Raw genomic sequence first — 26,080 nt, 5'->3', positions numbered from 1 at the left:
TGTCCACTATTATAAATTGAGCTCGCACTAAAAACAACTTTGGCTATTCGCGCAAGCTCTGCGAAAGCAGAATACAACTCAGTTAAATAAAATAAAGCAAAACTATAAAAAATTGTCCCGCATGTAGCGTTCCCAATCTCCGTTTGTCTCTCTATAAACGTATATCAATGTCCACTTGCAACTGACAGCTTATAATTGGTCTTCAGATCCACTGCTACATCCTGCGTTCCAAAAATATTTGAAATCGAATTGCAGCGCTTGCATGCAACGCGGAACAGTCCACCAGCTGTTTTTACCTCGCCGCTTAAAATAGGCACTCTTTCATTTAATACAACCACTCATACCGCAAACGTTGACACGTGAAGTGGAGCTGATATTTGAAGTCTAGATCAGAAGCCTTCCGGCCACGCGCAATAAATAGCGCCGAAAGTACTGCAGCCACTAATATTGTGCTCTCTATACCTGCGTTCCAGTATGGCATGGCTCAAGGTGCAGCCATGCCTTCTCGTCCTGATTCTGTACGTTGGCAAGTTTTCGGCAAAGCGTCTAAGGCATCCTCACGAGCCGGTTGACAGCTTTAAGGTAAGTATGTCTGAATTGTCAGTTGAGCTCCTAAGTATACAACAACTGTTTCTTACCAGTGCTCACCTACGGGGCAGGAACGTGGAGGCTTATGAAAAGGATTTAGCTTAAGCTAAAGACAACGCAGCGAGCAATGGAACGAAAAATGATAGGTGTAACGTTAAGGGACCGGAAGCGGGCAGAGTGGGTGATGGAAAAAATGCCGGTTAATGACATCCTAGTCGAAATAAAGAGGAATAAATGGTCTTGGGCAGCGCATGTAATGCGAAGGCAAAATGAGCCCGACAAAAGGTTAGGCAGGCGGATGAGATTAAGAAGTCTGCGGGAATACGGTGGGCGCAGCTGGCATAGGACAGGGTTAATGGGAGAGACATAGGAGAGGCCTTTTCTCTGCAGTGGGCGTAGCCAGGCTGATGATGATGACAGCTGCGGTTAGCTCTTACCTCAACTGGATGGCGCAGTTAAACAACTACCACTGTTCTTCAGGAAGCTACCGAATACATCCCGTTTACAAATGGCCACCCAAAACCTATTTTAAATCCACCAGATGGCACCCCAAGTATCATTACGATCTCGACGCAGATGGGAGTCCACGGACCAGATTCACTGCCGATGGCTCTAGTAGCCAACGCCTTGACGCCTTTGCACACACGAAGGCATCGTCACCACCTCTCGAAACCGCTGCATCAAATATGTCTTCCAAACCTGAGAGTGAATCAAGAAGATCATAGAATAACCCAAACGCCCGACACCGCTCTCACTAACTCTCCCCCTGCATTCTTTCTTTCCCTCACAGCGCCAGTCCTCTCCGTCTTTCTGTGTGTTTTCTGTTAAATTTAGCGCTGCTTTTACCCTTGTTAGACATGACAGGTGTTCCTGCCTCATTTTAATATACAAATCGCATTGCCATGAGAGCTCCTTATGTAGGTGAAGTATTTTGATAAAGGTTATACCAAGCGCGCAAATATTGAGGTGTTGGTTTCTAGGCATGAGTTCAAGTGTATAGTGCCAATGTTAAATTATCGAAGCCAGCTCAAAAATAAAAGAAAAGTATGTTCTCGTAACCTTCATATTCCGACAAAGTTGGTCTGCGATAAACAAACGCATGTCGACAACAAAACAGTTCAGTCGCAATGCACATTAAATATCGCTGACAGCTGCAATGCCTAATACATAAAAAAACGATCCCTTTTCTGTGAGAAGAATAGACGGCTCACTAACACTTTTCGGGCTGTGTTATGTGATCTCGGTTGGAAAGCTCTGAAAGCATACGAGAGCACTGCCTCCTGCGCCATTTTTATGATTGCTAAAGGAGTCATCTCGCTGTGCGTTTTCTGAATACCTGGACAAAAAAGCAGCAGCATGATTTGCTTGCAGTCTGTGATAGTATAAAAAAGTCACCTACTGGGTTAGTCACTCGCCTACTCTGGTAACAGATAAGGAGTTTAAGCTCTTGAATTATAAAGCTCTGGGCATACTAGTGTTATTTGATATGCACTTCGCCGTAGATAATTTGGATCTGACACACGCGTGTGCTTATCCCTCAAAAATTTTCAAACAAAGAAATGTTGAGTGTTGCACCGACGCTTCCACTTCTCTCGTGGTACATCATTTTACGCTGGTTTCCCGTTAGATGTGATGCACAAATAGAACCAACAAGCCAGGAGTTTCTAATAATCAATTCCAGTGTTCCCACAAAAGCTGTATTTAGGGTTAGAACTTTTCGTTTTTTATTTTTTATACTTAGACAGAATTTTTAGGTCTTTATCTAAGGACGAAGGCTTCGGTTTCTTTTTGGCCAATGTTATCTTCTACGAATGTCCTATTAGCTTTTTCGGTTATTTCTGTGGCAAACCTGTGTGGTGAAATGTCATTGATAGTTTATCTCGGCGTGTTTGTCAGCACAGAATTTTTGTTTACCAGTAATGAACTTAGAAAGGTACCACTTCATGCTTTCCTTCTGGATGGAATTACTATCACAATTTAAAAAGCCAACACAAGTTAAATAAATAGCCAGCAGAGAAGATGGCGCGTGGAAGCTTGCGCCTAAGAAGTAGGTGGACATATCGTTGAGTTACTGTACTGGGCTGAATGAGAATGCCGAGCATTCCCTGGTCTAGGTGATAATGGCAGCCATGGAGCAACTGATCAGTTGCCGCTGTACCAAGGAAAAGTTACATTTTCAAGACGCCCATGGATGGTTTCGTATCAGTGTCCTACTTGCTGTCGGTAAAAATACTTGACTAACTGCTCTCAGCGGGTGATGATAGTGAACAATGAGTGCTTAGCTAGCAGGCGCCGAGGAGGCGGTTCGCACTCTGCAAGCAAGATGAGCAATGCCTCAAATCGGACAACTGCACTTCTTATCCGACAATATCATCTCATCACGACCCTGGCTTCAGTCCGAATTCAGTGTTTAACTTTGAGTGTGGCTTGTAGTCAAGAGCCATATCTTGCACGCCTAGAATACTGACATTCTCGGTTAATACCAAAACTTACAAAACTGAAATCGGCGTGAGTTGTCATTTCCTTCCAGTGCAAACCAAAACATCCAACCCATAGCTATATGTAACTTGATTTATCACTTTCTCCACAACGCCACAAAGGGCATTACAGGAGGGCGGTGGTAGTTAAAAAGATTTTAAAAAATTATTAGCTTCTAGAATTTTTTTTGCACGGCACATAAATACTGAACTCCAGGTCTGTCACGTTAGCATACAAAAGTGTTTAATATTTCTGGGCAAGTTCGAACCCGTGGTAAAGAAGCTTACCCACCATTGAAAGTACTGCCCTGGGCAGCCAACACACTTAGTGCACCGTTCCGGCACAGAGACGCGCACTAAGTATTACATCACAGAGTGGAAGGCTTTAAGCTGCCTGGGGCATTCTCATTTATCTATTCGTAAATTTCCAATGAATTGTGTTCGTTTGAATGACAAAACTTCTGCTCTGGACAGGATTCCTTCGTGGCAATGGGGACGCGTTTGGTTTCTAGTGCTTGGAACGAGGCTTTTCATGGAGAGTCAACGATGATAATGACATCTAGAACTCAGTCTTCGGATACTGACTGACCTCCAGTCACATCCCTTTTTTTTGCGTCTTTATGTCAGGGGCCTGTACTACTCGAAAATATATATGAAGTCTAATAAATAGAATAAAGGATTGAGAAATTTCCAAACTTGAAGAGAAGTCGGCTTGCCACGTATTCAGCCTTATATTTCATACTAAGGTGATTCAAGTAACAGTGCACAATGCGCTCCTTACATAGCCATTATGACTGTAATACCGCTCAGCCAGTTTAATCGATATCTTTGTTTTAGAGACCAAAAACATGCTTTAAAGGGACACTGAGGAGAAATTGAAGTTGGCTTGCATCCATAGAATACCAGCTTCTGATCACAAAAACGCCACTCTTCCTGAAAACAGAGCTCTTGTAATGTAGAAAATAGCAAGAACCAAAATACAGGTATCGCCGCCACAGGCCAATCTCGCAAGTACAAGCGTCATGACTTCCTAGGACAAGAGGCGCCACCATGGAGGAATTTTCCTTACTTCATGGAAGTCACGAATGTCTGAGGCTTGCAAAGGAAGGTTGCGCACCGCACCGCTACCCACCAGAAATCACGGAGTCTCCGTTTACGTCACGTTTCACGTCACTCCGTTCTGTGTCGTCATAAGAGTTCTCGAGTTTGAATCGGAGCGGCGGGAAAAAATTTTTCAACTTCGAATCCAAATTTCTTTGAAATAAATGCATCTTTCGCTCCCGGACAAGCGTCAACAAAGCCATGAAATGCCGAACTATCAGATATTGCTAACAAAAAAATTTTGATAGGGTTCTCCTCAGTGTCCCTTTAAATTTGAATGCAATGACCCATCATGGTGGTTTTCCCACAATACCACTGACTTGCACAACACGAGGGCGGCGCACACAAAATCGTAACTTTCCGTGCACTGTTTGGTCAAGGACTTCATGCTGCCTTGCTCTCATCGTAACCGACACCAGCGCTTCTCTCGTGCTGTGGAATTCGGTGCAGCGCGTAGAAGAGTGTATTTGGCCTCCGCTCCTCTCTGCCTTGTCTTGTTCTCTCCCACCTCTCGCCCGGAGCGACTATTCATTTGGCTCCCGAAATATGTAACAGCACTTATTTCCCTTAAAAGAGCTGATGCATTACTGCCCTTATCCCATATACAGAAAAATGAATTTGGCCTACGAGCGGAGAATTCAGCGCAGTCAAGTACACGGCATGTGTTTTTGGTGTAGGTGTTAATAATAAAACTTGATTTATGCTATAGGTTATGGGGTTTTTAATTGTGGAGATAAATACGTTCCCCCCGCTTAACCGCGGCTGACACAATCCAAAACCGCCACACCCCACCCCGTGATCGCGTACGCTACGGAGCACACGTCGTTCACGGCGGGCCTTGCTCTCACGGAACAAAGAAACGGCACATTCGCTGACACAAACAGGCATTTATTGCTACAACAACAATAACTCCAGCTAGCAACCAAATACGCTGAGGAATCGAGGTAGTCCAACTCACCAGCAAGGTTACGAGCGAATGTTCGCCCACGCTAGGGCAAGGGATACTCCGAAGCCGGACGGGACGAGATACGGGAGCCAGTCTTCCCGCCACTTCTTCGCCCCGTTGATGAAGAGCGCACCCCCTTGCGCAACATCCGCTCGCGCCGACGATTCCACCCGAAGAGAGTGTAAGCTAGGTCCCACGAGCGCGAGCGCAGTCTCTGTGGCGCCCTCCCTTGTTAGTTACGGTAACTAACCAGGGAATGCGCTCTTCCCTTGAGGCGATGCTGTTGCTGCAGGGTGCATTGCGGGAAAGCCTACAAAGGGGCCTGCAGGGCAGGTCTCCACATCCCCCCAACCTTAAATAGACCCATGCGCCTGAAAGTAAATGCTATGGAGCAGTCTTCTTGCTTTCGCGCACTCGAGGCAGGTCTTGCGACGGAGGTCACGCCAACAGCGTCCACGCAGACTTCCGCGGTGTTCCGAAGGTATCGTGAAGGTCTCCGCTGGGACGACTCGCACGGCCCGTGGACTCCGTGTCCGCAAGCCCGGGGGGAGAAGGCCAGTTGAAAACTGCCGGCCAGGTTTCTTCAGTAGTCGCCAGGGTAACGGCAGCCGGAGGTGTATGCTGACTGGTCTCGCCACAGCTGCCGCGGGTGTATGCGGCGAAGAGGATACAGGCTGCTCCATCGCAGCAGGTGGAAGCGAGACAATGTGCACCGAACAGCAAGCCAGGGTGGCTGCACCGGATCTGCAACATTGCCGAAACGCTCTCAGAATGCCTTCAACGTAGGTCACGGGAGGAGAAACGGCATCCGCAAGGGCCTCGATCGTGCACAATGCCTAAATCGCTAGCAAAAATCTGTCGGGCGGCTGTGCAAACGCAAAGTTAGAGTGAACAAAGCCCTTTCATGAGTTGAACGAGAGTGCTCAGTTCATGCGAGGCTAAAAAAACAGGAGGGCAGCAAATTGCACCCCTCCCAACACCACGGTCCGGTGGTCGTGCCTCTTCTGACGTGGTGCAGGCAGCTCCGAAAAACATTAGGCCCGACTACCACTGACAACGATCATAAACAAAACAAACACCTTTGACGGGTTGCGTGCGCGCAACCGCGAGGAGACAGCAGCTTTGTGGGGTGGTCATACTCTGCTTACTGCACGAAGCAGCTTCCGAGAGGTCGGCGCCCACCGTATCGGACGTTGTCGGAGCGCCCGGTGTCGAGCTGCAACACCAGCCAACTCGTAGCGGCATTCATGGCCCCACGGCACCCGGCTCCCAGAGCCGCTACTCCCAGAGCCGAAAAAGACGGCCGAGAAAAATATATACAGAAAACTGGGACTACCCACTTGCTTTCCATACTCCCTCGCTTCGGGCTCGGCAACCCCGCGGGCGCTGGGCCTCGCGCTCCCACGATGCAGCCCATATGGTTCTCGTGAATAAACTCCAGGGAAAACTAAGAAAAATAAGCTGAGCATGTCTAAAACTTCAAGCACGCTGTAGGGCAATAGACCTCGCCCTCAAGAAAGCATGCCGCAGCTCCTAGCGATTAAAATTCACTCTATGCCTAGCACTTGTCAAGTCTGGACAAAAAGCGTTCCTCGCACCAGAGACAGTCGTCCGATGTTCCAAAGCAGCCCCCACGTTGAGCTGCCAGATATGGTGTTTTTATTTAGGGAGATAAACACTTTCTCCCCTCTTAACCGCGTTTTGACAGAGTTCAAAACCGCCCTACCTCACCCCGTGATCGCGTACGCTACCCACCGTATCTCGACCACAGCGGGCCTTGCTCTGGCGGACAAAAACAGGCATTTATTGCTGCGGCAACAATAACGCCAGTTAGCAACAAAACACGCTGAGAAATCGAGGCCGTCCAACTCACCAGCAAGGTTACGAGCGAATGTTCGCCCACGCTAGGGCAAGGGATACTCCGAGGCCGGACAGGACGAGATACGGGAGCATGTCTCCCCCCCCCCCCCCCCCCCGCTTCCCCGCCCCGCTGGCGAAGAGCGGAGCCTCGTGTGAAACGTCCCCTCGCGCCGACGATCCCCGCCGAAGAGAGTGATGCTGTAAGCTAGGTCCCGCGCGCGTGCGCAAACAACCTCTCTGGCGCTCTGCCTTGTTAGTTACGGTAACTAACCAGCGAATGCGCCCCTCCCTTGAGGCTATGCTGTTGCTGCACGGTGTATCGTGGGAAAGCCTACAAAGGGGACAGCGGGGCAGGTCCCCACAAAGTTATGCCGCAGTTTCTTACTGTGCTTAAGTAAATGTGAACCACGCATTGCGTTCAATGTTATGAGTGTACAGATTATACTCCAGCAAGCTTGTTGTTGAATTTTTTCTGTAAAAAAACAACGAGGTAGTCGACGGCTACAGATATCCACAGAAAAAGCGAACTGGCTGGTTATTGTGACGGCTTTCGAGGCAAGAAAGCCAATTTTTCTGAATCGTCTTCGGATAGTACGAGAGCCGAACCTGCTGCCACTACCAGGGTGTTGCTTTTGACGAAATTCTGAGGTGCGCTCACACAGCTGTGGTACCAACTTTACTTCGTCTTTCTAAGTTAAATTTACTGAGCTGAAGCAACAAACTGATGCCTCTCCTGTCATGGCTTTGTCAATCAATTTTCTGTTCCGCTGTTCCACGTGTGTCTTATAGCGGAAACAGAGCCCGTGAACTGCAATTATCAGTTAAATAATTGGTGCAGTGCACTTACCTTGATAAGTGGTGCCTCAGAAAATAACTTCTTAGCTGGAACTGTACAGGTCAGAAAATAGGATTTGGTTTAGCTCTATTTAAACATGGAGTGACACGATAGCTACAGCTGGCCGAGTGGAACTCGCTCAGTCGAACTGCAAAGTCAGCCTTTCGCCGATCCGTTTCGCTGGGCGTTCGTTCTTCATATTCGTCCCTGGACGTGTTTCACTCTCTCCTGCTCTCCACTCCCCGCACCCCCCCTCCCCACTCATTCGCCGCCGCGCCGCGCCGCCGACAGCTGCTCCGCACCATGTGACCAATCACGTGACCACGTGACGGCGCCGCCAGGCTGGCCACAGCGCTGCCACGCTGAAGGCTCTAAACGCTACCGTAATGTAGCTATCGCTGCAAAAATGGCTGTGCTTTAGCTCTGGTTAAACCTGGAGCGACGCGATAGCAACAGCTGGCCCCAGTGGAACTCGCTCAGTCGAATTGCAAAGTCAGTCTTTCGCCGCGCCATTTCGCTGGGCGTTCCTTCTTCGTCTCCGTACCTGGACGTGATTCACTCTCTCTCCCCCGCTCCCCTCTCCACTCCCCCCACTCGATTTCGCCGGCGCGCCGCTCAACCGGCAGCTGCTCCGTACCACGTGACCAACCACGTACCACGTGACCAGCCACGGCACCGCCATGGGCCACGGGCTGGCCACGCTGAAGGCACGAAAGCTAGCCTACTGTAGCTATCGCTACAAAAAAATGGCAGTGGTTTATGTCTGGTTATACCTGGAGTTGCGCGACAGGTACAGCTGGCTGAGTAGAACTCGCTCAGTCGAAATTGCGAAGTTCGTCTTTCGCCGCTCGGTTTCGCTGGGCGTTCCTTCTTCATCTTCGCCTCCGGACGTGATTCACTCCGTCCTCCCTCTCTCCTCCCCCGCAACTCGGGTTCTTCGGCGCGCCGCGCCGCCAGCAGCTGCTCCGCACCACGTGACCAATCACGTGACAGCGTGGCGGCGCCGCCACGCTGAACGCTCGAAATGCTAGCTTAGTGCAGCTATCGCTACAAAACATGGCCAAGCTTGCTGTAAAAACGCGCGAAAACAAAGCCTGCTTTGGCGCGCGTTGCGTAAGCATGCGGGACAAAATCGAGAGCGTATGCTGACATTGAGCTTATACATTAACTTATTCTCGAAGGAAACAACCTGCTTCTGCATTACGCAGTGTCCTCCTAAGAACAGCATAAAACGGCGTGCCTATGCCTCTTAAGAAGTGTCGAAAGCGTGCCGTGCAGTGCACTTACATGAATCGACAAGTCGGCGGTAATGGGATTCAACTTCAAAAATTTTTTTTGCCTGAAACAACTTTTTGCGGAAAAATACACGAACAGAGCTACAATCATGTCAGCTAGGCAGTGAGTTGCATTTGGTCTGTTGACTCGGATCAGAAGGGTACTGCAGCAAACACGCTGAGGGGCGAGTTGGTGCGTGGTTTGTAGAAAAACAAAGAGCCAAACGGGACAGCACAGAGGAAGAGATGACGAGACAGACGCTACTTGCAAATGCTGCGCAACGGCAGAGCCACAAGGAATATGTTTAGGTTTGTGCGTGGTTCCAGCGTTGTGCAACATTTTTCTTGCACACATTGACAGGGATTTATCCGATACGTTTGACGAGGTTAAAATACTCAAGGCTTTCAGGTACGAGGACCACATTTTTAATATAATCATAATAAGAATTTTATTTCCCATAAATTACATAATAAGGGGTGTGAAAAAAGCTGAACTTGGAGCTTAAGACACCCACCACCCCTTGTTACACTGGCCGCAACGGCAAACAGACATATAGTATTTGTGGGCAGCAAGTTATCTAGAACACAGAATAATTCGCACATTAGATCAGCAATTTTTTTAACTGTACACAGGGGAAATATATGACAAAATGAGCTCAAATACATTGGCTATAATGTACATTCAAAAGCAGGAAACACTTGTATAGAGAAAAAAAAAGCCAGAGAGCCGCCCGTTGAAAAATAAGCATGCTCATTCGCAAAAACCCATACATCAGATGCAAACAGGAGATTAAGTCCAGGAAATGATTCTTCTAAGCTGTTTTAATGATAATTTCGATACGCCAACAACTTGTGCATCAAGTATGTTGAGAAGGCGCGGTAATGTATTTAGTATGCTATGTAAGGCAAAGTTCGTTCTACACGTAGGAACGTCCCAAAGTTGAGGTTGTCGACTTCGAAAGATTGGCGCATTGCGTGTGAGATTAGCAAGGCTGAGTAGGCTGTCAAGATTTTTTATAGTGTCCTTTGCATACCTCTGTATTAGTTTCACATCATAAAGTTGAAACATTCTGACCATGCTCTATTTTTGGAACAAATGAGCAGTGTGAGGCCTAAAACCAAGATTGTGAATGGAACGTAATGCACGTTTCTGCAGCGAAAAAAATGCGTTTATTTACTGTAGTGGTTATGCCCAAGACAAAAAAGCCATAGTTTAAATACGACACAAATAATGATGTATACAGCAGCGATTTATCTTGAGTCGGCACCGAGTAACGATGCCGATTCATAACGGCGACAGTTTTTGATAGCCTTGTTATTACATCATTTACGTGGTTGTCCCATCTCAGGAGACATTTGAAATTAACTCCCATTACCTTTATGGTTTCGACAATTTCTATCCTTTACCTTCGAAGCTAGACATAGGGTGCAAACACTACGTCTTTATTCCATGCTCTAATTAAAACTGCTTTTGCTTTTTTTGCATGTACCATTAAATATATATCGACAGACCAGGACTGAAGTGCCCTAAATGCAGCGTCTGCATGATGGACTATTTTTTTCGGTTGATATGAAAGAGAAGCGCAGTGCCACGTCATCAGCATAAAATACAAAGGAAAAATCGGTAGATGATTTCAGAACACCATTAATATACAAATTAAAAAAGAGGTCCTAAGATGCTGTCTTACGATGCACCCGCCATTATCTGCATAACTGGGGATTCCTTGTTTCTCACACTGACATACTGTTTGCGGTATAAAAGATACGGGTAAGAGGTAAGTAATGAGTGAACGGGCCCTTGGAAACGATACCTGTCCAGTTAAATCTAAAGCCGGTTATGATTAGTGCAGTAAGAAGCCTGAGTAAAATCAATAAATAATCCCAGTACGAGTTCACTATTTTCAAAATTTTGTAAAATATGTTCTTTCAGATGTAGAAATGCTAGCTCTGTGGATTTGTTCTTTGTGAAACCGTATTGAGCGTCAGACATTAGATTATGACCTTCGCAGAATGAAGACATTCGTTTATGAGTTACCTTTCCAAGTCCTTTCAAGAATACTGGCAGAAGAGGCACTGCCCTATAATTGGATAAACATATCGCGTTTCTTGACTAGAGCAGTAACTTTCGCTACCTGCATGCGCCGAGGAAAAACAGCGACTAGAAGGCACGCGTTGTGTATAGCAGTCAGAACAGGAGCTAAAATATTCATTGGAAACTTCACAGGTCTCATCTGAGCATTATCAGAGTCACATGAACGCCTATTTTTGATGGCCATGAAAACTGAGCATACTTCAGTACAAGTAGTTGGATTTATGTACATGGATCGGGGATTATAAGGAATTTCAGCGTATTCCGGAATAGATGAATTGCATTGCAGGTTTCGCTTCACGAAAAAATGCATTGAAACCTTCACACATGTCCTTTACTACTACAGTTTCATTATCTATGACGATCTCAGCCGGAGATGAACCATGGCTCGTGCACATCATTGTGCGTTTATTTTTTCCCACGTCTTACTCGAGTCCCCACAACAAGATTCATACGCGGCGTAATAATAGCGATTCCTGGCCTCTCGTAATTCTTTATTCAGTTCGTTTCTGTAAGTTTTAAGCTTTGTGAAAGAGTTTGACTCACGTATTTCCAGAAAACTTAAAGATCTTGTTTTGTGTTCCAATCTACCGCAGCAGTTTTGGAGTAATCTATTCTTTTCGTGCTTTCCTTACTCTATTATCCTTTCTACTTAGAAAGTGTGTTTCGTAGATGTGGACAAGTTCTTGAAAAAAATATGTTGTATGCCGTTTCTGCATCGTCAAAATTGACATCATGCCAGTTCACATCATGGCTCCTTTGAAAGCCGCAACGTTTCTATAAGTTACGTTTTTAAACATACGGGGTATTGCAGGGCGCTGTTCATACTTGCTTTAACCGCGAATAGAATTGGAAGATGGTCACTGATCTCGTAGCAAAAAAAACTGTGGAATGGAACTGGTCACTGCCAATTTTTTAATTAAAATATCAACTAAAAATTGGATAGTGGAAGTAACTCTCGCTGGTTTTTTAATCGCACTGAGCATCCATTTGCAGAAATGACAAAAAATTTTAGCTGTCGCGCCGTCCGCCAGCAGGCGTATGTAAAAGTCGCCTCCTATTTCCACATCGTGCTTATTTCTGTTTACGAAGTTCAGAAAACAGCTGAAAAAAAGCATAAAATGGCTCAAGACAGCCGTTTAGGAGGACGATAACAGGCAGCAAATACGGTACTACCAGATATCAAACAAACGATTTCATAGTCCGGTATTGCCAAAGAAAACTTTTGCTTCATATTGAACTCCATATTTTTACTCACTAACTAAAATACAGACACCACCATCACGCTTGTATGAGCGGTTCTCAGAATACGTGCTGTTATTTCGTACGTTAATCACAACTTGTTCATTAGCACACCACGTTTCTTTCAGCATAAAGACCTCTATCACATTTAGCTCTTCAAACATAAGTTCTAGAGCAGCAGCCTTACTCACAGCAGACCTAAGATGCCGTGAAAACAAACAAAATAGGTTCCAAGACAAAAGAGGGTCATTCTATAACCCACTTATAGCTTCGTACCTTTTTGTAGCAATCGCCCCCAAAAAACCACTGTAACATTGTCATCGACCAATCATCATCGGACAAGGTCTCGCAAGTACCCCTCACAATGGATAACGTACTTCGGTTCCCGATCTTGGCGCCCTGTGTACACGCGGCCATCTCTGTTCTAGGCGTACCGATAATCGTGCTCAGTTGTCCACGTTTTGGCCATTGATAGCAGGTCTCTGTTGTCCCGCGCCATGTTCACAACAACAGACAGCTTTCATTCCGGATCTTTGAAATTGTTCGCATTCTTTAGCCAGTTATCTCGAGTTTCTTGGCTGGCGAACCTAATTATTGTGCCACGCTGCTTTCCCTGTTTCGCTGGAAGCCTGTGTAGTGCAACAACTTCGCTAGCCTGGAGTTAGGTAACACCAAATTTTGACTCAACTTCATTAACTTTCACAACAAGATTCTCGTTTCCCGTTTCCTGAATTGCATAAATTCCAAGAATTTGCTTCCGGTTGTGCCATTCAAATTTGTTCAATTCGCCTTTGAGCTGTATTACACAAGCAGACAATTCAGCTTTTTCGACAACCTCGAGGCGTTTCTTTACGGATTGTAGTTCTAAGTCGTGCCTAGACACCTGCCTGAGCACATCGTCGTATTTGGTAGATAATAAATAGCTCAATAGATTCTTCAATGCAGCAAACCGTCTCCACAAGTGGCATAAGCATTTCTAGCTTTGCGTTAATCCCAGCCAGTAGTGTGAGAACGTTGTCGCTCAGTTGAGAATTAAAAATTATTTGCTAAATTAGATATACCTAGCGCTTTGTAGTCAAATCTCTCAAGCTGTTGTGCTTTTTGTTGTGTCATTTGGGTGTTTTTGAGTCATATCTGTTGCTTTCTTTGCGTGTCATGCAATGTGTGCATCATTATTTTGTATGTGTGATGTTTTTATTTTATGCCTCTCCTGCCTGAGCCAATCTGTCCTACAGTATACTGAAATAAAAAAAGCACGAAATAGCTTGAAAGAATAGGAGCGCATCGCACCAACCACATCTGCCTAAGCGATAACGCCGGATGTTGCACCAAGAAATACCCTCTGGCACGCAGGTCTTAGAAGCTTGTGTTTACATTTCATGGTTTAGAGGGGTTTAACATCCCAAAGCGACTCAGGCTATGAAGCACGCCATAGTGACGGACTCCGGAAATTTGGGCCAGCTGAGGTTCTTTAACGTGCACGGACATCGCACAGTACAAGGGCCTCTCCAATTTTCCCTCCACCGAATTTCGACTACTTGGGACGCGTTCTAACCCGCGTTTTTCGGGTCAGCAGACGAGCGTCATAACCACTGAGCCACAGCGGCGGCTGGAAGATAACGGAAAGGGTCATTGCTCGTGTATTAGCTTGCAATTAGTGCAACGCCAAACAAAACAGCATTGCTAAACGTTGGCGCTAATCCCGTACGCAGAGAGCCAAAATAAGGAAAGCAAGAACTTGAATAAATGCACCCTACCAGAGACAAATTTTATCCGCCCATGAATGGGCAATGTCATTGCGAGATTACCATAAGGACTGCTTTCATAAACTTTCTATCTTTTTATTTGTTTGGAATGCACAGTGTGTGCATCTTTTTGATGTTTTCTCTGCGCATTCGAGCAGGCGCACGTGGCCACCGTGGCACGTGTTGTTGCCAGTGCTTGCACCGTGCCCATTAGCTCTGTTCATTTGTGATGACTTTGTTCGTGGCGTGTCTTTGGCTCGTCATTTTTGTAAATATGCCAGGACAAACGGTAGTGTGTTCGTTCTGGCAGGCATCACCTGGATATCGTGACAGCATTGGTAATTAAATGCTAAGAAAATGAAATATTTGCGCCGAGTCGCTGAAAACAGGCTACAGTCATATGTAGACAGATTATACGCTACGTCATCGCTACTTCCACGTTGATGCTTAGAAATTACGTAGCGAATAGAGTGCATAAAGGTTTTTTAGTGACATCCTTCCTCGTGTAGTTTCTTGTGTATCGACGAGGCGAAAACATTATAGAGCAAGTAACTATTCCTGCAGTGGCGTAATCTTTTCTTAGTTTAATGCCCAAGCAGCACAGTTCATCGACCCAATATTGCAAATAAATGGTTTCACTGCGGGCCTCTGTAGAACCAGCCTTTGCCAATACGTATCCACTATTGGGCCAATTATCTGTGTTGCTTGGGTGTACACCTTGTTTATTCAAAAAGGAATATCCTGTGCCTTCTTTATGCAGATGATTGGCTCACTCCCAAGCCTTGTGGCAATGTACACGTCCAGCGACAGTCCGATCTTCAAGTGCCTCAGTGCAACGAGGACCCGCTATGACAACGAACAGAAGGTGGCTACCTACGTCTGGCATCTCAAAGGCCTTGCAGGATCAGAGAAGTAATTCTCTTACTGGCTTGCGCAGGGTAACACTCATATCGATGGTTCTAAAAAGGAATGCTGTCTAAAGTGTAGGGGCATACTCTAGATCGCCATCGCATAACACAGATAAGTAACCAGTCAATCCCTAATTGGTCTCTATTTCTTCAGCACGTAATAGTATCGTCTGAATTAGAATAGAAAAACGAGATGCTTTTCTATGTCGAGTAGCACAAACTACGAAAAGAGAGCTAAAATGCAATAAAAAATGACGATGAAGACAGGAGCTACTTCAGGATTGAAGCCAGAAGGAAACAGGCAGCAGCGCTTAGGCGATATACTCCTGCTGGCAGAAGGAGTACGATGTGCATAAATAACACAAGATGATGAGCAAATAAAGTTACACATGATCTCAAATTCCGTAATTATCACCGTGCTGATGTTCTATAATTGTCTAAAAAAAGGCACTCGTGGGTCATTTGGTATTCTGACATCACATTCATGTTATTTATCGCAATTCCATCTGGCCTTGCACGAAAATTTTGCAAAACGGGATTTAATATATAAATATTTAGGGTTCGCTACAACAATCATAAGATTCATTTTACATCTACGGACGGCCTTTCAGCCCACAGGAAAGGTTTTCTGAAAAAGCCATTAGGGCTAGTTGGTATAGACAGATTTCTACGGATTATTGTTTGAGAAGGGCTGGTTAATTTTAAAGCCTGCATAAAAAAATTCACTTTTTGCAGAAAGCAGTCGGCGTTCCACATAATACCTGGAAATACCGTGGACGACGTGTTGTTTACACTGGACGACGGTAAGTAGAAGGATTTTATAACGAATATTATTGCGGTCGGACTGAGATGGGTTTCATATGTTTTCGTTTCTGCAAGGCTAAGATGAATTTCCAGGTGCACTCACACTGAAAGTACCGCTTCTCTACCTGTCCGTGACAGTTATGAAGGAAACTTTGTGAAGTGAACATTGTGAAGATGCGTTAAAAGAGGGGGAGAAAATGCATGATTTGGAAATAAGCGGTTTATGCTTACGTTTGGCGCCGTCGTCAAATGAGTGGAAGAGTTGCGAGGAAAAAGAACTGCGCTGCCGCAAATGACGTCACTAGCTTCGTAAAACTCAACGTGATTGGTTCCCACGGCTCCTTTCACTAGCGTTATCAATGACCTCGTGGCAAAAATCCTCATCCTTTCACAGTAGCTATCCCAGAAGTCATCTCACTCAGGCGAAACCTCAGCAGTCATGCAGGCATTGCGCAATCAGGGCGTAAAAGACATTATGTAGGTATATTTCATGATGTCTGTATAATGGCTCCGCACCTACCATAGTCCTCCACGAACACTGCAATAAAATTTCATTAAGGATGTCTGGCAGGGGGACACGATCTTGCCACCGCTATTCACCCCGTATTTACACTAGGTATTAGAGCCCCAAATTGGGATAAGTTGGGGATAATTACTAATGGGGAATACCTTTTTAATCTGCCATTTCCTGATGACATCGCCTTGCTAAGTCACTCAAGAGATGAACTGCAAAGCATGACCAATGGGTTAGGCAGAGCAGAACGGTAGCTGTAAAAACTATTATGCAGGAAACCAAAGTAACGTTCAACGGCCTCAGAAGTGATCAGCAGTTTTCAATTGGTAGCGATGGGCAGGAAGTAATAAGGGAATATATATTCTTAGGACAGGTAGTCACTACAGATACCAATCACGAGAACGAAATAACATGTATGGGGTGTAGAGCATTTGGCATATTCTCTCTGCTCAAGAAGGGCAATTCACCAACATCTTTTCGGAAAAATGTATATAAAAGCTGTACCTTACCGGTTCTCACCTATGGGTAGAAACGTGGAGAATAACGAAAAGAAGGGTTGTGCAAAATGAACATTCACAAGAGAGAAGACGGGACAAGGCCAAACAAGTGATTTATTCAAATAACAGAGATATAAATTCATGCATATGAACGCAGGCACAAAAAGGTAACACAAGCATAAAGAGTGTAAACTAAAAAAAAGTCTGTTCTTTAATTAGCGCTTTTGTTCTTTGACTAAATCAGTTGTTAGTTTGCGCTTGTCCCGTCTTCTCTCATGTGAATATTCCTTTTGCGAAACTTATCTTTACGCTACAATGAACCAACCTGCCAACAACTCATCTTGATGACGAAAAGAGTTGGTCCAAAACTGAGGAACACTCAGCGAGGCATGGAAAGGAAAATGATAGGTGTAGTGTTAAGAGGCCGGAAGAGGGCAGGGTGGGTGAGAGAACAGACTCGTGTTAACGACATCCTAGTTGAAATCAAGAGCAAGAAATTTGCTTGGGCAGGGCATGTAATGTGAAGGCAAGATAACGGATGCTCTTTAAGCGTAAAGGAATTAATTCCGAGCGACGGAAAGCGCAGCATGGGAAGGCAGAAAGTAAGGTGGTGGGACAAAATTATGAAGTTTATGGAGTAACGTGCCCGCTGGTGGCCTAAGTCAGGATAAATTGGGGAGATATGGGAGAGCTTTTTCCTTGCAGTGGGCGTGGTCAGGCTGGTGATGACGATGATGATGATGATCCGGTGAGTGCTTATGGCGGTTAGCGCACTCCGGTCACGCCAGCTACTTCTACTACAGCTACAAGCGCCGATGCTTAATATAGGCGCCGGGACTTTAGCAGCTCTCGCTGTAAAACCTTAGTCATTTGTGCACAGCAGATCGTCAACTTCTCCTTTCGCAACTTAAAGGCACAGGCACCCTGCCTTTAGTCATATCAGCGACACATTTAGTTTATCGTGAGAACTGAAACGTCCCTCCAGCTTCTGTGGCGTCATCTAGTGGCAGTGACCTTCAATAGCTGAACCATGGATGGTCCGGAAGAGCATTTTCAGCAATGATTTAGAGGTAATACGAGTGAATTAGGAAGCTTTATTTTACGAAGATGATATATTCAAAACAAAAAAAAAATGAAGTGAGACAGAAAGAAAGCAATCTGGGATCTTTCGGTATGGGTCCTATGTTGATGATATGCCAACGTTACACTTCTCAACTACAAAATCATTAACCTGTCTAAAACGTTATGACTACTTCTGAGCTAGACGTCTGAATGTCTCTCGACATTGACATGTCTCTGCACGTTTGCTCTCGAGCAAATGAATGACGATGTATTTGATCAACAGCCTTCTTGCCAACTCTACCCACGGAATGCCCGCAAAGGCTTTAACACTTAAGTCTGGAATAACGTGAGCACGCTAGCCGTAAAGATTTTCACAACGAATTCTACATGCGCACTACGGACCCGCAATTTGTTTGCACAAGGAAAAGCTTTGCATACACAATTTGTTTATTTCCTGGTGGCCTCACTCCAAAAATTTTCGCGTATGTTCTTTAGATTGAAGTAGAGTAATGCAAAATTTCATGCAGGCATTTAGAAACTGAGCTTACCACTACTCCCGATCTGGTTTCTAGTATAAGGTATATGCCTGGAATAAGTGACCATATGTTCTTGCATATTACGCTAAACCTCCAAGTAGCTACATCGCGAAACAAAAAGAAGACAATCTCCAAGTTTTCTAAGGCGAATATTTCCGCAATTAACCATGATCTCGACGTTTTTTTTTTTGGGCCCTGTTGACAAATTTGAAGAGAAATTTTTTAATTAGAACTCGGTGATATTCAAAAATAAGCTTCTTTACCGAATAAACATATACATTTCTCGTAAAATTATAGTTACTATCCGGCACTCCCGATAGCACAACCAGACGCTGAAACGTGAGAAGGCTCTTCTCGAAAGCAAAATATTCGAAAAGGCTGGACCTCTGGTCGGCTCTAAAGACAGCCGTCTGTAATTATAAGAAAGCACTGAAGGAGGCGAAACAAATTTTTTTAACATAACACTGCCATCGCTTCTATCAAGCAATACCAAAAAATTCTGGAGCATTATCGAGCAACCACACAACCCGACATTATCACTGCTCGACTCACAGTCCAAAATAGTACAAATGAAACCTTCGCCGAAGCCTTTTCTTATGACCCTAATTCCCCTATTCTCATCCGCAACAGTTCTTCTAAATTTCCGATGGATGCAATAATATTGGACTATGATGATTTGTTGAATGTAATAGACCGCTTAAAATTGTCTTCTTCTTGTGGCCCAAAAAATATCAGTGGCAACGTGCTAAAAGGCACAAAGACATTCCGTGATTGCATTATCCAAGATATTTGCACAGTTGCTTCTTCTTGGGATGTTGCCTGACGACTGTAACATTGGCAGCTTTGTACTGCTTCATAAATCCGCTGATAAACACGTTGCAGCTAACTATCGACCAATATTTTTAACTTCTATATCATGCAAAATCAAGGAACACGTCATCTTCTCTCACATAGCAAGCTATCTAGAATCGATGTCATTTTCCTCTTCCTCTCAGCATGGTCCTAGAAAACATTCCTAGTGAAACTTAATAAGTGGCGTTTACAAACCAGATTAATTATTTACTCTGTGAGGGGTTCGAAATTATTTGCATATATATGGATTTTCGTCCAGCTTATGACAAAGTGTCCCACAGACTTCTTTATAAACTGAGCAAACTAAATATTGACCAGAATATACTAGCCTGAATTTAATGCTTTGTAAATAACCGCTCCTATTTCGTGCGCGCTAATGGTTACATGTCGTCATCACTTTCTGTTACCTCAAGTGTCCCACAGGGTTCCGTGCTCGTCCCTCTTTTAGTTCTCATCCACATTAACGATCTACAAAACAATATTAAATCTTCAGTCAGACTTATTGCTGATGATTGTGTCATCTACCGGGCAATAAGGACTAGTAACGATACGGCTGTACTTTAAAGTCATCTTAATGTTATTTCCGATTGGTGCTTAGCATAGCATATGACACTTAAAGCGACGAAATGTAAACTAATGCATTTTTCACACCGCGGAATAGTATGACCTCCCTCCTACTGCCTTAGTCATGCTTCACTAACATCAGTAAGATCTTATAAGCAGCTCAGCGTTATTCTAAAGTCGAACCAGACCTGGAATGAGCACATTATTTCTATTATAGCAAACGCTAACCGCATGCTAGGCTATATTAAACGCGATTTTTTTCTATGGCACCGCAATCTGTGTAACTAATTTTTTATAAAAAAAATTATTCGCACTAAACTCGAATACGCCGCATCAGTATTGTACCCACATAACTACGAATTAACCAATGCCCTTGAAGCGATGCGAAATCGCTCGGCCCAATTTATTATTGGTGACTATGGTTGTTTATCAAGCGCAACTCTCATGATAGAAACTTTATCAATAGCAGCCTTATCGCTGCGCCGAAAAATTTCCCGCTTGTGTCTTTTCTTCAAAATTAACCACACCAATCCAATTCTGAAAAATGCACTGACCACGTCACCCACATACGTGTCGTCGCGCGTCGATAATCCGTGCAAAGTCGGAATCCCCCACTTCCACACTACATCCTGTCAATATTCATTACATCATTTCCAAAACACTAACAGAGTGGTGTCTGCCTGCCACGCTAGTGCTTACAAACAATATCGAAGTATTCAAGAAAAATCAATGCTTGCATTATAACGTATAGACGTTTTTCTTCGTTTTTTTAGTTTTCCAGTTTTGTGTTATATTGTTGCGTGTTTTATGCGGTTTGATATTGTGTTCTACTTTTTTTCTCTGTTTTTAACGACACTGACGAACTGACGAGTGTTGCGACTTATTAGCTATGTTTTCCATGCGATGTTATGGTTTCTTGTTTAGTATTTAGATTATTATCCCGCATTACCATGTGCTTTTCTAACGAGAAAAATCCCCTGTTCTTGCCCGTATTCAGATTCGCCTATTTCTTTTTTTTTGTACATGTCGTTTTTTCTTCATTCTTTATCCCGCTTTCTCCAAATACTTTACCATGACATTAGCCTCTGTTACATTTTTGTCCCACTGTTCGTTGCATCTGCTGCACTGATTTTTTTTTACTGTATCACTCCCCTCTGTAATGTCCTCTGGGCCAAGAGGGTAACTGAAATAAATAAATAAATAAATAAATAAATAAATAAATAAATAAATAAATAAATAAATAAATAAATAAATAAATAAATACATTTTTGCAAGTTACTGCAGCATATTAATAGTGCCTATGCGTTCTTCTATTCTTCTATAAAATCTACTATCGCGAGAACAACGTCGGTGAAAACCCTTTTGTGTGCTGCTTGACGTATGCTTTCTTCGCATTGGCCCATACTGTAATTCAGCACTTTGGCAGAGCCCTCTTCTCGAGCAATAGACGAGGGGCGTAGAACCAAGCAGATTTTCTTTCTAATCTAAGCAAAAGCATGATTGATTCGAAATAAATTGTTTGGTTGGCAGTGCAAGACTTTTCCTGCATTAGCTCTTACATGGCGCAGCCAAATTCATCATATCGCAGCAATTTTGACGATTTCATCTCTCCGTCCGAAACTGCTTTCTCCAGTTAAAGTTCTGTTCTCTCTCTGGGCTCTCGAAATCTGTAAATCGCTGAATCTAGTTACGCAACAACAAACATTTTAGTTTAGCATTTTTTGTGCTCTAATAAATATTGTGTGCTCTTTAAAAACTTTTCAACTTTCGGAACAGTACTGGCTGGAGCGATGATCATTCCAAAGGCTATAAGGACGCTAAGGGTAAATCACGTTGGCCCGCATAATGGGATTATCGTTTTTGAATCAAGCTACTTTTTTCCAGAAATAAAGAATAATTTTCTGGCGAAATGAACATCACCACTCGACAGCTTATGGAGATAATTACTGGAAGCATCCATATAAAAGAGGAGACCAACTGATGAGAAGCATCGGGTGGACTGCAAAGCGCGCATGGAGTGATATCAGGCGGCGCTTTAACGCTGCACAAAACGCCTGGCATTACTATCAGCAGCGGCTCGCACTTTTTGTGATTCCGAGGAAAGTGAAAGTGGCGCATTCGATTAACGTAGGATAATATATTCCGAATTATTCTGTCGCATTTGTCACCCGACAATAATAAATATTCAATAAACCATCACATGCTACCTTGATTACTGTGAATGTGGTGTGCGGAGTATTCTTGGTTGCTAATTAGGACGTCGGCAGAGTACATCATCTGGTGTCGTGTACAACAAAGCGGTTATTTATGCACTTGTGTGAACGCGAGCTTCGCAGTCCATCTGGAGCACAACACGAAATGTTGGAAGAGCTGCCGACGCTGTTTCTCGCATTTACAGGCTGTCATAACTGTATAGTGAGCGCTAATGGCGGCCACTTCGAGCGCTTACTTTACGTAACACGTTGACCGCGTTGAATAGAAACTGTTGTGTTGTTCGAACAGCAGCAAAAGCCACCGAAGATAAAGAAAACAAATTAGCAGTGTTGCTCTTTTTCGTTTCCGAAAGAAGCGGAATGTTTGTGTAAAGAAAGGAAATATGTCGCATGATAATTAATAATCACTTACGTTTGTTCGCGAAGGTATGCATACGGCCTCCTTGGGAAAATTTATGGCGTCATCATCGCTGGTATTCAATTCGCCGCACGCATTCCGTCATGCAACCCCTCACCAACGTCATGCGAACCACAAACAACGAGGCCCCCATCTCCTAATAAACACTTAATGCACGTCACTTCTGCAGCACGCATGGTGAAAGACATTCTCGAGAGCTAAGGCGCGGTTGCGTCGCAACTGCAGTTGCATAAACGCGAGAGCCAACCACTCTCCGGCCCACATTTTAAAAACACACCGGCTGGCTGAAGTCGCCTTCGATCCATAAAATTTAAATTATTGTTGCGCTTTCCGCATTGGTTCTACTCTATATTCCAATTAAAAGAAGATTTGGTTTGGGTTGGTTTATTGGGGTTTAACGTCCCAAAGCGACTCAGGCTATGAGAGACGCCGTAGTGAAGGGCTCCGGAAATTTCGACCACGTGTGGTTCTTTAACGCGCACTGACATTGCACAGCACACGGGCCTCTAGAATTTCGCCTCCATCGAATTTCGACCGCCACGGCCGGGATCGAACCCGCGTCTTTCGGGCCAGCAGCCGAGCGCCATAACCACTCAGCCACCGCGGCGGCCAAGAAAAAAAATTAATTATTGCTGTGAACGGGAGATTATCGGTCTTGTGGCTATCGGCATGGGTCATAAAGCTGTAATTGCACCAAAAACGGTTAACGATCAAACGTCTGCACATCGTTTGCTGGGCTTCGGGAAACAAAGACGGCAGTATCTGAGTTTAATTATTTTGATACATTTCGGAATCTTTTCTGCAATGCAGTTTCTCTCCTGTATTACGCCTTGTGCTCTTCGCTTCAATTGTCTTCATGACCCAATAACAAGGGTTTGTCTTTTACAGACGATAAAGATTGGTACACGGCACACTACCACTACAGCAACTACAAAAACTGTCTCGTGGCTACAATACCCTACAATGGAGAAGACCGTAAGCATTCCGCGTTGCATTGCTGGCCTCTTAAATTCCATTGATTCTTATGTAGACCATAGTATAGACGTGTATGTAAGCCTTCTTGACTATTCTATCAATGTTCATGCAAAGCAGTTTTATTTAACATGGTTCTAAACATCTACGAGAAAAGCGGGAAAAAAGGCATTTGAAGAAATATAAAATCATGCTCTAGCTTCTTGACATCCTATGTTTTCTTGCGTTTAACGGCAGTTTTCCTTGATATCATTTTTTAAGGGTGAGCTCTAATGCACAGATATAATAGTTGTGCATTTTTTAGCTAGCAAAGCAATTAACCCTTCAATGCCCATAAAATTAAAGAAAAATCAAACGAAATAAATTACCACGTCTGCATTATCTAACTAATGTGTCTACATTTAAATGTTGTTTGTAAAATCATAATTAATGCAGTGAAGTTTCAGAAAATGTTATTTAGAATATGCGCGACGATAGCCATTCGGCTCATTTCATTGAGTGAGCCTTAAATAAGTGGAAAGCGAGCTCCAGGATTTTTATTCGCGAAATCTGTCGTACAAGCAGCTGTGCTTGCGTGGACAGAGTATGGCTATGTACTTTGTAGTAATGGGAATCCCCTTTGCCAGGGCAGTCGCGTCGTGATCAACCTGTAAGTTTAAAGTGCAAAACTTTCAGGGCAGTCTGTTCTCATTTATACGAAATGTACTTTTCTGCTTTCAGAAAAACAAACGCGTCGCCGCAGATTTAAAACAGCACAATTTATGCGTTGTAAGAAAGGAGTGCACTCTTCAATAAGCATCGCTGAACCAGCGCACGTTTCAGCACAAGTGTGTTGCATTCGCATAAAATTCATTTTTTTCGAATCGTCCTAGTTTAGTGAGCATTTGGCACTTTTCATTAGGCCGCAAATGTTCCCAAATATGTTCAGTGATTGCAAACTATCCGAAACGAGCATGACGTCAGGGCCTTTACTGTCATGTTCACGAGTGCAGCATCTCCGAATGGAAGATGCTCCTGCAAGAACAAGCTGCAGCGCAAGGGGCAGAAAGGGGCAGACCGTAGTCTAATGATAGTGTTTTGGTATAAGACTCGTCTCTATCTCGGTAAGCAAAAATTGACTTTATTGGGGATCTGGTAGGCGCCTCGTTGCTAGAAATACAATTTGGAGCGAAATGAAGAAAATGGGAGGCTTCTGTGGGAAAGGGGGTGACAGGTGGAGAAGAGGGCATGCCGTCTCGCGAATTGCTAATTTCAAGGTGAAAAAGGTTCTATTAGGGGCCGATTCAGGTTTACCGCTCCATCCTCAGTGTAAATGTTCCGCTTCATGGAGGCGCTGTTTCATTATTTTTTAGAACAATTGTGGCCTTTAGTCTGCTGGATAATAAACAGCCCCTAATGAACACAGCGAACCCGAGAAACACGAATTCTGGAGAGGAATGAGTTTAATTATATGGCAGATACAATGCTCCCTAAATCGCAGTGGTCGCGAACTAGCAACAACGCAGATCAACGATTCATTGTTGAAGGCATTCTAACCAAGTCGAAAAATGCGACAGAGCCGGTCCGATTACGCGATAAATTTTTCTGTATTATTGAGAAGGTATCTCTTGCCATGACTGAGCTGGCTCTCTAGTTACGACAGGGGACTCCAGAATACAAAACAAAATCTTGTACTTAGAAGAACTTATGATGTCAGGTCCCAATAAGCTAGAGGAAAGTGTGCTGTTGCAACAAAAAAAAAATTCTATTGTTTTTCCACATGGAAGCGTCTGCTTTCAGTGGAAGGAAGCTTGAAGGGCCCAAGAATGTGACGATTTTTCTCCGATTTTTCCTACAGAAGCGCTCGAAGAAACAAGGAAAAGTAGGTTTGAACAGTGGTTGAATATCGTCAATTCTTGCCTCATGTGCCTTCCCACAGCCTCTTCCCAGTCTGCCAACGATTTGCTAACTAATCAAAGACCACTGGAAACCAATAACATCAATTGTTTGGACGCGCATGCAGAGAATAGCAGACGCTCGTGAATCTGTATGTCATGAATTGGGCTGCTAGGCATTGGAGGGTTATGCTGACGTAGAATTCCTTGAATGAGCTGCATGAACAATAGCCACTATGAATTACAAGAAACATTGAAAGAATCGTACATTTCTGAAATGTTTTCTGTTAGGTCAAAGTGTTATTCATGAAACATTTCCTCGTCCTTATCGGGGGATCAGCTTTTGATTAACTGCGCTTTTTGTCGTTATAAAGTGTAGCATTTATTTTAAAATAATAAGAATATTGCATGTGACGTGTCGCCTTCGAAGTATTAATAATGGTAAAACATCTCTTCCAATCGTTTATGTCAGAGATTTTCAAGTTACGTTTTCTTGCAATTTCAGTGTGCATGTTGTGGGTTAGTAAAGAAGTGGTTGACGACATCCCTGAAGACTGCATTGATCAGTATGAGGATACCTGCGATGTTAAAGTTCCGGAATACACAAGTGATACGTGCATCGATGACCCCGACAAATAGTCATTGTGCTGAAAACCATTTCGCGCATGTGTGTGCCTATGAGCACTAAATTTTGGGTAATAAATACATT

General features: G+C 44.1%; 1 protein-coding gene across 1 annotated transcript; it reads left to right on the top strand.

Annotated features, from left to right (window-relative positions):
* Positions 1–453: 453 nt before the first annotated feature.
* Positions 454–26,080, top strand: LOC144134716 (uncharacterized). Its single transcript, XM_077667562.1, has 5 exons — positions 454–582; positions 14,918–15,069; positions 15,801–15,868; positions 23,414–23,500; positions 25,877–26,080. The coding sequence occupies exons 1-5, from the start codon at positions 475–477 to the stop codon at positions 26,008–26,010; spliced, it is 549 nt and encodes a 182-aa protein (XP_077523688.1). The 5' UTR covers positions 454–474; the 3' UTR covers positions 26,011–26,080.

The sequence above is a fragment of the Amblyomma americanum genome, chromosome 5, assembly GCF_052857255.1.
Source record: "Amblyomma americanum isolate KBUSLIRL-KWMA chromosome 5, ASM5285725v1, whole genome shotgun sequence".
Lineage (NCBI taxonomy): Eukaryota > Metazoa > Arthropoda > Arachnida > Ixodida > Ixodidae > Amblyomma > Amblyomma americanum.
The sequence above is the reverse complement of the archived record's forward strand: the minus strand, read 5'-3'. Positions and strand labels throughout refer to the sequence as shown.